At 40.9% G+C, this 12,222-nt stretch overlaps 1 protein-coding gene across 1 annotated transcript in view; it reads right to left on the bottom strand.

Annotated features, from left to right (window-relative positions):
• Window positions 1-552: 552 nt before the first annotated feature.
• The window catches only part of LOC107113484 (zinc finger protein 385B-like), a gene marked incomplete at its 3' end in the record, with an annotated part of 100,890 nt that continues 89,220 nt past the window's right edge, over window positions 553-12,222 (bottom strand). Inside the window, exons 3-4 of the mRNA XM_015414818.1 lie at window positions 7,393-7,530; window positions 553-681 (exon numbers count right to left, since the gene is read on the bottom strand). Of these exons, the coding sequence (XP_015270304.1) occupies window positions 553-681; window positions 7,393-7,530 (267 nt within the window). The remainder of the gene's footprint in view (window positions 682-7,392; window positions 7,531-12,222) is intronic.

Raw genomic sequence — 12,222 nt, 5'->3', positions numbered from 1 at the left:
CTATTGTTTGCTGCACACTTTGATCGCTTGGGCATAGCTTAAATTTTATCAATCAATAGTTTCTCCAGACTTGCCTCATCCATCAGCATTGCTAGTCCATCCAAAAGAGGAAGGATTGTATTACCTCTAATTTCTTTATAAAAAGGACAGAGGATAAAAACGTGTCCCAATGTTTCCACCTCACCTAGGGAGCAGGGATAGATCCTTTTAGTATATGAGATTTTCTTATATACTAATACCATTGATGGCATATCATCACATTTAGCCAGGGTAAAAGCCCTCCTGTGGGGAGGAAAAGCTAAAGTTTTAAGATATTGGGCCAGTGTCATAGAGTATCTAAATTTCTCAGGGGCCATAAAGTTTGGAGTTCTCATTAAATCTTGTCACAAACTCTTTGCTAGATTATAGGCCCATTCTTTCTAATCAGAACCTGTCCTCAACTAAATGCAACCATCTTGGCTGTTGGAGATCTGGTGTTATTAAGGGAAGAAGGCCTTTTGGATTTCTGTGTATCCTAAGCCATTGAAAGGCAGAGGCCAACAGGATTTTCACCTTAATTCTCATTTCTCCTGCTTCTAATGGAAGGACAGAGTTAGATACACCAGGAGGGACCTGAAGAAAGGCACAAAGAAATTTAGATTGCATTTTTTCCAAAAGAATGCAGACTAGCTGCTGAAATACCTAAAAGAGCACCATAAAGAAGTTGAGTTATTACTTTAGCTTGGAAAAGCTTCAGCACATCAGGTACATCGGATCCCCTTTTAGAGTGAAAGAATCTCAAAACTGCATATGTTGCTCTCTCAGAGGACTCTACCCCCAGATTACATGTGCTTCCTTAGATCCAGTCTCCTGAAATGAGACCCGAAAGTAGGTAAATCTGTTAACCTGCTTGATTTTATTCCCCTTCATTGACCAAGCGCTCATTGTGCAGATTTTGTGATCCACAATCTGAGACAAGGTTCGGCATTACACATATTGCTTTTTTTTTTTAAGACACATTCAATAAGCATTTCCTTCCCTTTCCCCCCCTTTTTGTACCTTCCTGAGTGAAGGTTGCACTCTCAGATCGAGAAGTAGCAACAATAGTTCCTACCAAAATGAGAGAAATATGAGTATAGTAGAAATTACTAGGAATGATACAGATAGGTTACAACCAATGCTCCCTCTGTGCTGTCGAATCTTGTGAGCAAAAAATCTACTTTGTGAGCTACTGGCATTAAAGTTGTGAGTGAGAGCTTTGGCTACTGCACGAATTAATTTGCTCTAGCCATTCTTCCTGAGCTCAGACAAAAATGTGTGAGCCAGAGGCTAAAAAACTGTGAGCTAGCTCACACTAACTTAGCTTAGAGGGAACACCAGTTACAACCAATGTTCCCTCTAAGCTATGGAGCTCTGTGAGCAAAAATTCTACTCTGTGAGCTACTGGCATTAACGTTGTGAGCAGGAGATTTGGCTGCTGCATAAATTAGTTTGCTCTGGAGCCCTCCTTCCTGAGCGAAGACGCAAATGTGTGAGCCAGAGGCTAAAAACCTGTGAGCTAGCTCACACTAAATCAGCTTAGAGGGAACACTGGTTACAACAGCAGTTAATATACCAGAACTTCAAATAGATTTTTCTAAAATATATCAAGAACAGTGTCAGTATTACAATGGAGTCAGCATTCTGCTGAGGATGCCTTTTGGCATGCATTTTATTTCAGCTATTTTTAAATTGTTTGAAATTATGTATAGAAGATGAGAAATTTCACGCTCCTGAAAATTTAGATTCTATTCTATGTCTACAGAATGTGGAGGATGCATTAGTAATCTTTCAGATACCCACAACCCTGCAAAGGCCTTTAAATACTTTTTTATAGGTTACAGACAGGCTTGGAGCTAAGCAGTTTCCATGTGTCAAGCTCACTGCAGCAGAATGCTGTGATCATACTGTCATTAAATAAGTCTATATACTTGCATTTAAAGTAGATTGACAAGACTGACAATCTAGATCTTTGTTTTAAGAATCCTAAGTCATTCAAACAGGCAGCCAGTCAGATGGGGCAGAAGGTGGCATTTAATTGCCACCACAGAGCAAAGCTGAGTAAAAGGGACACTACATCCTTACAGGCAGGAGACACAAGGTGACAGCACAGGCAGTGGACATTGCCACTCAGCTCCATATGGGTGTACTGCAGCTGGCCAGTCAGCAACAACCTGATGATGCATGGAATGCGCTGTCTGTGCTGTCTCTTCAGCTGTGTTGGGAAACCTAAAGGGAACCCCCACAAAAAACCCCACAAAAACAAATTCTGGGCTGCTGACCTGGCAACCCTAAAAAATGTTTTTGTTTTGGAACTTACATGTTGGAACTTACATGTTTTGGAACTTACACGTTTGAAGCATACATATCAGTAAGCAGCTTGGCAATGAACTATTTTCCACACCTGGTGCTTCTGTTCTCTTTGTTAGAAAGGATTTTTCCAATATTGGCCCAGTGCAGATGTCACAGTGGTTCTGTTGCAGAGCACAGCTTGCACATTCTGAGTCAACCATCAGCATATGCACCTGCCCTATCTTCCCTGCTCTACTATCCCCTCTTTTCACCTGTCACTCTTAACCTTGTCACATCTACACAAATGCTAACTGTGCTTAATCTGTTTCAAACTTGGCTTCATATACTGGTTAAAATTATTAGTGTTCACGATGGATAGGATCAGTGGTTAAGGATAACAAGAGAAAGGGCAGCAGGATTTATGCTGATTGGAGGCATTGTGCATCCTGGACAATAGCTTATAATTCACAAAACAATATTTGCCAATGATTAAGGCATCTTAATACTCTATTCTGTAATCCACACCTGCTGGGTGTTTGATAGAAGAGGGTTCAGCATTTCAAATACTGGGGTCGAACTTCAGTACTTTAGCTGCATGTTAAGAAACCAAAGATGAAAGTGAAGATATTCAGTTCAGTTAGAGCTGAATTTTTAAAAAATTTCCTCACAAACCCTCAAAATTTAAAATCTGATTGCTACGGACTTGTTGTTAGGCTATACTGTTTGCCACATCCTATCAAATTTTAAATCAATATTAAACTCACTGCATTTCAGCCAGGTTTCTCTCTGAGTTAGTTTGAGCTAGCTCACACATTTTTGTCTTAGCTCAGGAAGGATGGCTCCAGAGCAAACTAATTTATGCAGTAGCCAAATTTGCTCACTCAAAACTTTAATGCCAGTACCTCACAAAGTAGAATTTTTGTTCACAAGACTCTACAGCTTAGAGGGGGCATTGAATTTTCAGCTATAATTTTTGCCAACTACCTGATTATTGAATTCCAAATTGCTAGTGAATGCCAATGGAAAATACAATTACACATTGACTGTGAAATGGTAAAAACCTACACACCAGCTGCTATTACATAGTATTTCTCAAATCCTAACTACCAATGCATATAATTTACCATACACACTGAAATACTAAACACCATTGCTCATTGACCTCTCATTGTGCCAAATATTGCCAAGCATGAAAATGAAAGACCAAATTTAAACCCAACTACGGGCTACCAAATAATGACATTGTAGTATCAGCTTTTGCATGCGATAAGTGCCCGGGGGGGGGGACAGTAGTTCGAATCATCCGCAGAATATTATTGAGGGAGATGGATAATGTACAATGCAATCCTGAGCAGAGATATACCCTGTTATGACCACTGACTTCATAAGATTTAGAAGGGTGTAATTCTTTTTTGGATTGCACCGAGAGGCACCTAATGCACAGCATTTAACTGTATGTGTGAATACGGTAATTTATGTAAACTTTTTCTCTTTACTTAAGAACCAACACAGTTTCTTTCTCCCCCTATGCAAACAATTTTTTTTAATCAGCAGATGAAAAGAGGCAGGGGATGGCATCAATATTATTATTTAATTTTTGCCTCTGTAGCAGTTTACAGACAGGGACAGTAACTCCAGCTGAACAGTTCTGGGGTGCATGTTGGGAGCTCCAAAGTGGGCATGGAGTTCAGTACAACCAAAAGCTGTTCCATTTACTTCAGTATTAGGCACAGTGCCATCTGAGACACTTCTGAGTCCATTTCGGATTTAAGTTCTGCGCCCCCACTGCTTTATATCAAATGAGATACTTGCTTGGAAGTCAAAGAAACTCCATTGCTTCCCATGAGCTTTCATGGCCTGGCTTTTAGAGTTTCCTTCCTGCTTTAGCTTGTCACAACAACAAGCTGATTTAATATTTTAAAAGGTGTTAGATATCTATTTCAGAAAACATCCCAACTTGTTCTAAGGGACATCCATAAACACACAGAAGCAAGCTTTGTGAGTAGCTTAGCTGCCAGTGATGCTGATGAGATCAGACAGAAACAGCAATCAGGCATTTTTTTAAAAGTCAAGTGACTGCTCCCACAATTTACCCCATATCTAAACCTATAAAATGTAAGCCCTGTATAACACTGTACACACAGCGGTGAAAGTTCTTTCTGAATCTCAGGATGACCAGCAGTGCCATCTTATGCAGAGTTATACTCTTCTTAGCCACTGACTTCAATAGACTTAGAAGCATGTAACTCTTATTTAGGGCTGCACTACAGGGCCTTTCCTGCAAATAGATAAGTGTATGAATCTTTTCTGTGCTACAGTGTTCTAGCTCCCACACTAGAAGATGCAACCTATACCATCCACAAGATATTATATTTCATCCATACAAGTGTTCTAAAGTGTAGCATCTTTTATCATGAAGATTTTCCATCTTACAGGAGGAATTTATCTACAGTTGGAAGATCTACATTATACATTATATGTTCTCCAAATGTTAATGGGATTTAATTTTGGGGTTGGCTTTTAAGTGGAATGGGCCCTTAGATATAAGTGACAGGTGGTATACTTATGGTTACAAACAGGAATGGGCATGAGTCATGGTTTGTGAACCCCCACAAACAATTCCATTTGCTGAACCAGTTTGGGTTTGTGAGGTTTATGCAGCTTATGAGCGATTGGGGGGGGGGGGACAACAAAAGGGATTGCTGAACTGGCTTGCATTTAAATGCCTCCTAGCTCACTTGCATCACATTAAATGCTTCTTCGGGGGGGGGATCTATTAGATGCAAGCCAGTTCACTGATGCCTTTCGCTCCCCCCCCAAAAAAAAATTGTGGCGACTTTCACAAGTGGACTCAGAAGGCATTTAAATGCCTTCTGAGATCACTCACATTGCACCGCAGTGGCATGGACTTAAAGGGTTTCCGACTGTTATCTTGGGCACCAGCACCTCTGACCCACGAACCCTTATGAACTAAATGAACTACTGCAAAAACCATGGCTGCTGGTGGGCAGTTTGTGAACAGTGTGATTGCATGAATCAGAGTTCACGATCGCATGAACTGGCCTGGTTCATCACGGAATTTGGTTTGTAATTCTGTTCCTGCCCTTCCCTAGTTACAAACTATGTGAAGAAATGCTTGTGGAATTCATATACATTATCATGTTTTTCCTTGATCTTTCAAGGGTATTGTACCAATAATGCTGTTTCTCCATTTAGAAATATACACATTTAGGAAGAGCATTTTTATGACTGAGGGTGCTTAGTGCTTAGAATACAACACCATAAATGTAAACATGTGGCAGAGGACTCACTGAGTGTATATAAGGGTTGAAAATATTTAAATTAGGATTTTTCCTGCATGTTAGGCAGATAAATGACCCTGAAGGTTTCCCTTACTGTCAGGTAGGTCTATCAATGTCTATTAACCATGTTGACTGAGGGGAACTTACATGTTCAGAGGCAGTCAGCCGCCCTGAGCCCGTTCGCGGGGAGGGCGGGGTATAAATGTCATAAATAAATAAATAAATCCAGTCCTGGGAGGCAACATCAGGGGAAGGTCTCAGCCTCTATGCCCTGCTGTTGGTCCTCCAGAAGAAATGATTGGCCACTGTGTGAGCCAGGAAACTGGACTAGACGGACCACTGGTTTGATCCAGCAGGGCTCTTCTTATGTTTACCCAGCGGTATGTGGCTTGGGTTGGTTGCTTGAGTCACATGGAGCATCTTCATTATACACACTGTACTTTCAGTAATCTAGATTAATGGATGTGCACACGGATCATCCTGCCAGGCCTTTGTAATAGATGCTTCCTTGCACCTTTTTGGCTCAACAGACTTAGAAGGGTGTAACTCAGAATGAGACTGCACTACTAAATAAATTTTTGTAATATTGAAGTCCACAATGGATTCCTGGAGTTTTAATGCAATTAATATGTACAATACTATGATAGTTATCTGTAAGGCTATTTTTGTCTGCCCTGAATCTAGGCTTGCCAAGTCCCCCCAGGCTGTGGGGAAACCCCCGCCCCAGAGGCCCGTTCCCCGCCGCTGGCGGATCAGGCCCCGGGGGGAACCCCACCCCAACGTGCACGTCACCCGGAAGTGACGCGACCACGCCAAGCGCGCTGGGGTGGGGCCACGGTCATCCGAGGGAAAACTCTATGGTAAATGCGGCATGCGCGCGCGCACTCCAGCCGCCAGCCGGGAGTCCCCTGCTGCGGCGAAAATCAGACTTGGAAACCCTACCTGAATCTCATTGGACTACCGCCAAATTTAAAGCAGACCCCCCCAAAATTCTCTATACTCATTTTTTCTGCATAATTAATTTTCTGACACACAGATATGATAGCTGTTAAATTTGCCTGTATTTATTATGCTTGTTTTCTTGATTTTGATTCTGAGAACACAAAAAGGGGAGAGAAGGTTTTCAATACAATCAGAATAGCCCCCCTCTTCCCAAAAGGACTGGAGAAAATATACATATGTAGATTTGATATATTGGCACAAAATCAGCACATAAAATAGGGCAGCTGCTACACCTTACCCCACTCAAAGTCCCTTGCTTTAAAAATCACTTTGAAGCATGTTATAAAATACATTAGCAATAAATTCTTAGCAGATGATATTCTATCAAAGCTCTACATTAAAGCTTCTACATTATTCATTTGAAACTAAGTTTTCCAAACCAGTCCAGCCTAGCTTCTCCTGTGCATGCTTTGAACAAGGCAAAAAACTTTATGATGTCTATGAGCTTTAGAGTGCACAATATAAAAATTTAAAGCTATTGGGAGTCTCTGTAGAAGGTATCTTCCTAGCCCCTAATGCATGGTCAAGTCTTGCCAATGACAGGGGAATAGTACCAGTAATTCTTTTCTTCAACTATCAGGTAGGGAGATCTATTGGATAAGTATTTTATTTATTTCATGCAATTCAAAATAATTAATGTGTAGAATTTATTACAATGGCCATTGCCACTGAAGGCTTTATAAAGGATTAAACATGTGCATAGAAAATGGGTCTATCAAAGGCTGTTAGACATAATAACTACACATGGAATTGAATTGCTCAGAGGGAGCAGACTTACTTCTCCGATCAGTAGACTTCCAAAGTTAGCCCCTACCTCTTTTGAATCTTCTCTACCCAGAGCCAGCCCTGGTAATTTTTTGGATATAACTGAGTTGCAGAACTGTGGCCAAGAGATGTGCATATTCTTGTTCTGAAACTATATAGAAAAGGGAAGAAAGTTGGAACACAAATTCCTGAAACACTCTAATGCAATGAATGAAAAAATCTCTATAATGAAAATCGACTGTTTATCTAGTCAATGAAAGATGCCTTCCTACCCACAGGACTACTCAGGTAAACAAGTTCGTACTGTATATTGAAATATAATCAATTCATTAAGAAAATGCAGTCCATCTTAAATGACATTCCTAGTTATTTCTTCAGCAGTCTGAATTATGGAATAAACACCAACCTAGATTCTTGTACTTGACATGTCTGAGTATATGGAATATTTGATTCTAAATAAATAATTTTCTGCTTTAGAATTCTGAAAGAGACATTTTACTACAGCTTTGTTTTATCAATAATGATGACAAAATTACTCTGTGCTACAAAAGTACCCCTGGTAGAGTATTAGAAATTTTCCATTCCCCCCCTTTGTAATGCTTGTTTGAGAATATTCAGTGATTCAATACTAAGTGTTCTTCAGTTCTCTTATGCAAATGTGAAAAGACCCTTCATTGTCTATGGCTAAGCCAAAACTGTACCACAGCAGCAAAATTTTGTGCCTAAAATTTTGTGAGAGCTGAAGTCTCATCAGGGTACTATTCCTGTCCAGAAAACTGTCATTCACAGCATACCCTCAGCACATTCAATTGGATGCCCTGGTCATTGGCTAATCACTCTTTTTGGGAGTCACAAGGATATTTTGAATGTTAGCTCTGATTAATTATTGAACTGAAAATTCTCCCTTCACCTTTCCTGGCTGTCCCATCTTCTGGGTGGCAGTTCTTGTTAAGTATTAATTGGTTGAAATGGCTAGGGGTAACTTCTCTCTCTCTCTTTTGTTTACAACTTTGGCAGAAGGAGCAGTGTGGCTATTAGAAAATACCATTACTAAGGAAAGCTAAATTGGGAGATAACTGCACAATCAAAATGATAAGCTCACGAGTGGAAATGTTGCCTGTGTTACCAAACCAAGGCAGGAGGGATCCACTGATACCTCCACTCATACATAGCTCCATTCACAAGAAAAAGGGACACATTCATCAGATGTGGCTCAAAGTTGAGGGAGGGAAGGTGGCATGGTATAGCCTGATCTTGTCAAATCTTGGAAGCTAAGCAAGGTCTATACTTGGATAGGAGACCACCAAGGATGACTCTGCTGAGGAAGGCAATGGCAAACTACCTTTGCTTCTTGCTTACCTTGAAAGCGCCTTGCAACTTGATAGCACTTGGGTACATATGAAGCTCCAAGTGGAGCTGATTGCTACCAGTGTGACCTCTTGACTAACTGTCCATGGCAGTTTCCCAAAGCATCTCAATACTGAAAGGATTATATCTACCTATTCTACACTGGTCTCCTTAGCTCATATGTTAGGTTATCCTCCTTCCTCTAGTAACTTTGCTGGAAGCCCCACTGAGTAGACTTGAGAAGGATTCTGAATAGGCCTGCTTAGGATTGTTCTCAATGTGGCCAGTTTTAATTAATTCCACCTGTTGGCATTTGGCTCTTAATTCATTCCACCTGCAAGTTCCTTTATAGAAAGTAGTTTATAGGTAGCAGATTTATGTATTCACAATTAATGCAATATTGCTCACTTAAAGGTAAAAATGAATAAAGCTGCCTCAGAAGTATGCACATATGCTGAAAAATACATAAACATGAATACATAAATAAAATAATGTTTGAATATTCTCCTGCTTAGACAATTTGGATAGAGTGTCAGACTAGGATCTGGGAGACCCAGGTTCAAATCCCCAGTCTGGCTTGGAAGCTTGCTGCGAGACCAGTCACACACTCTCAGCCTAACCTACCTCACAGGGTTGTCGTGATGATAAAATGGAGAATGGAGAAATGTTGTAAGCCATGTTGGGTCCCCATTGGGGAGAAAAGCAGGGTATAACAGAAGTATATAAATAAATAATTTTAACATTAAAGTACTACATTTTTGCAGTACTGTAAACAGTCCCCATTACATCCTAACTCAGACAAACATTACTGACTATAATTGCTTTCAAAACAGAGATACCATGGTGGAAGCTAACTTAGAATTGCAGTACCACATAAAATAGGTTTATATGGCTCACTTGACAGTTACACAGCATCACATATGCCAGGCTACCGTATATATGCATTTCTGTATTTTCACCGGAACTAGTCAATGCATTCTAGGGTTGCCAAGTCCCCACTGTATTCACAGCAGGGGACTCCAGCCGCAGTCCGGGAGTCGGATGACCGCGGCCCCGGCGCACCCGGCGTGGCCGCGTCACTTCCGGGTGACGTGCTGACGCCGGGCACGTCATGTGCTTTGGAGGTGGGGTTCCCCCCTGGGGCCTGATCCGCCGCCGGTGGGTGACGGGCCTCTGGGGCGGGGGTTTCCCCACCCCCTGGGGGGACTTGGCAAGCCTAATGCATCCCCAGAAAACATTTTAACAATACAGCCATTACAAGAGTGAATTGTGGTGAATGATGACCTATTATGGTGAATTATGACCTATTAACAAAGTTATGCATCCAGGATATATTCTGCTCCCAAGGGGACAAACAAAGCCCAAATCCTGCACATTCAATGTATTTTTCAATTACAATGAAGTATGTTAAAGTATAAACTGTTCAGCATCTAAAATTTAGGATTTAAAAAACCCGGACGTAAAAAAAAATGACAAGGAAGACTCACATATCTACTAAAAGAGGACAGCAAGCAGTTAAAGTAGACAGAACTGAACTAAAATGGGAGGTTGATATTTGCAAACATTTTATCCCTCTCTGACAAGCAAAAGGCAGCTAATGGACTTGCAGATAGGAACTGGGTCACATGTTCCTTGACCTCAGCCGACACTCCTCCTGGGTAACTGGCAGCAAGACTCCAGAGAGAACCTCCAAGGCATGAATTGGCCACTGTTCTGATTTCTTTTAGTTTTCAAAATGAACCTGAGTAGATCTCTGCTTAGTAGTGGTAGTGGTATCATTAAACAGCTAATCAGATTTAGCTGTGTTAAAATTTCATTAAGCATAGATGACAAAGGTGAAAATGGGGGGAGGGGAGACACAAAAGCAGACGCTTACTGGAGTCGTCAAGAACAACGGCAACATAATTTCTATAAACATTTCTGAAATATTTACCAGAACTTTCCCAGCACCCTGAAATCACAATTTCACACCAGAATGTTCACATTTGAACATGAAACCTGGTCCTAATAGTAAATAAGAATTTATGTAAGTCAGCTATAATGCCTCACCTCCTGCCCTAAACTACTTTTGTAAGATTTGTTTTGTGTTCTGACTCTACCTACACATAGGAAGCCATTTTTTCTAAAGCTATAAATGCTATAAAATCGCATTTTTACGGAAAAGAAACCTGACTTATTTGGAATAGCACATTTTGCAGTTGTGCAACACCCTATGAATGAATGGAACACATGTGTCTCTGGCAACTGAAATAAAATATGTTAAAACAATTACATTCATACACTTTTCTTTTGAACCTGACCCAAGTGTTAATCCAATTTTTGTAGGCCATCATCTGCAACAGAAGTCTGAATCCTTGAAATATCTAAAGGGCTTCAAAACACCAAGATGAAATGTGGGTGATCAGAACAACAAAACAAATAAAATCTTGTCTGTTGAGAAAATGGGAAGAACTGCAATGGCCTTCTTTTACTGTTTTAGCAGCAGAATAAGTGTTGATTTAGATACTACTACTATTTTTGTTACTCTGCCTTTAACATTTCCTTCTACTTTTGAGTTGATAATACAACAGATGCAAAAGTAGTTAGCAGCTAAGGTGAAATGCACTTGAACAGAGTTGGTACTCAAACACTAGCTCATTCCAGATGTCCCCTGGGGGTAGCAGGAAGGAACTTGGAAAGGAGCAGATACCTGTGCACCCAACCTATGATATTCACTGGAAGACCTGTAGAGAGTGCTTGCGCGTTCAGCCTTTGCAATGTGTTTAGGAACCCTCCATGGGGTTTTTACTCTGACTCCCAATCAAGTCGAGACAACAGTATCTGTGCAGGGCTGCATATGTAACCCTGTACAGATTACATATTTAAGGACAATCAAATATGTGTGTTGGGAGAGCAGAAATGAGGGTGCCGGTCCTGCCACGTTTGCTACTAAATACACTGGTTTGGTTCCCTGCCAATTGTGCTTGCCAGAGCATAAGAGACCTGGCATGACATAGTAATTAATATTGGAATAGGACCTAGGATAACTGGGTTTGAATCTCTATTCTGCCAATGGAAGCTCATTGGGTGACCATGGGTTTATAACAATCTCTTGACCTTACTCACTTCACAGGGTTGTTGTTGTAAATATAAGAAAGAAGATGTGATAAACCACTTTGGATCCCGATCAGGGAGAAAAAAATGATATAAATGAAAACAAAATAAAATAAACATGGAACAGCACCTACATGCATAAAAACTGTATGTAAGAATACTCTATCCCTGGGGTATCAAACATATGGCTTATGGGCTGGAACTGGCCCCTGTAGGACTCCTATCCAGCCCGTGAGCAACTTGCTCTCGTCTCCTTCCTGCATCGCAGTTCACTTTTGCCCAGCTGTCTCCTCTCCTGCTTCCTGCTTCACAGAGAAGAGAAAGAAAGCCAAGCTTCTCTTCCCTCAATTGGGTGAGGGCTCCTTTCCCTCCTCCTCTGGGGAGGAAGGAAAGGGAGGGAAAG

The sequence above is a fragment of the Gekko japonicus genome, unplaced genomic scaffold (genome assembly GCF_001447785.1).
Source record: "Gekko japonicus isolate JY-2015 unplaced genomic scaffold, Gekko_japonicus_V1.1 scaffold2072, whole genome shotgun sequence".
Lineage (NCBI taxonomy): Eukaryota > Metazoa > Chordata > Lepidosauria > Squamata > Gekkonidae > Gekko > Gekko japonicus.
The sequence above is the reverse complement of the archived record's forward strand: the minus strand, read 5'-3'. Positions and strand labels throughout refer to the sequence as shown.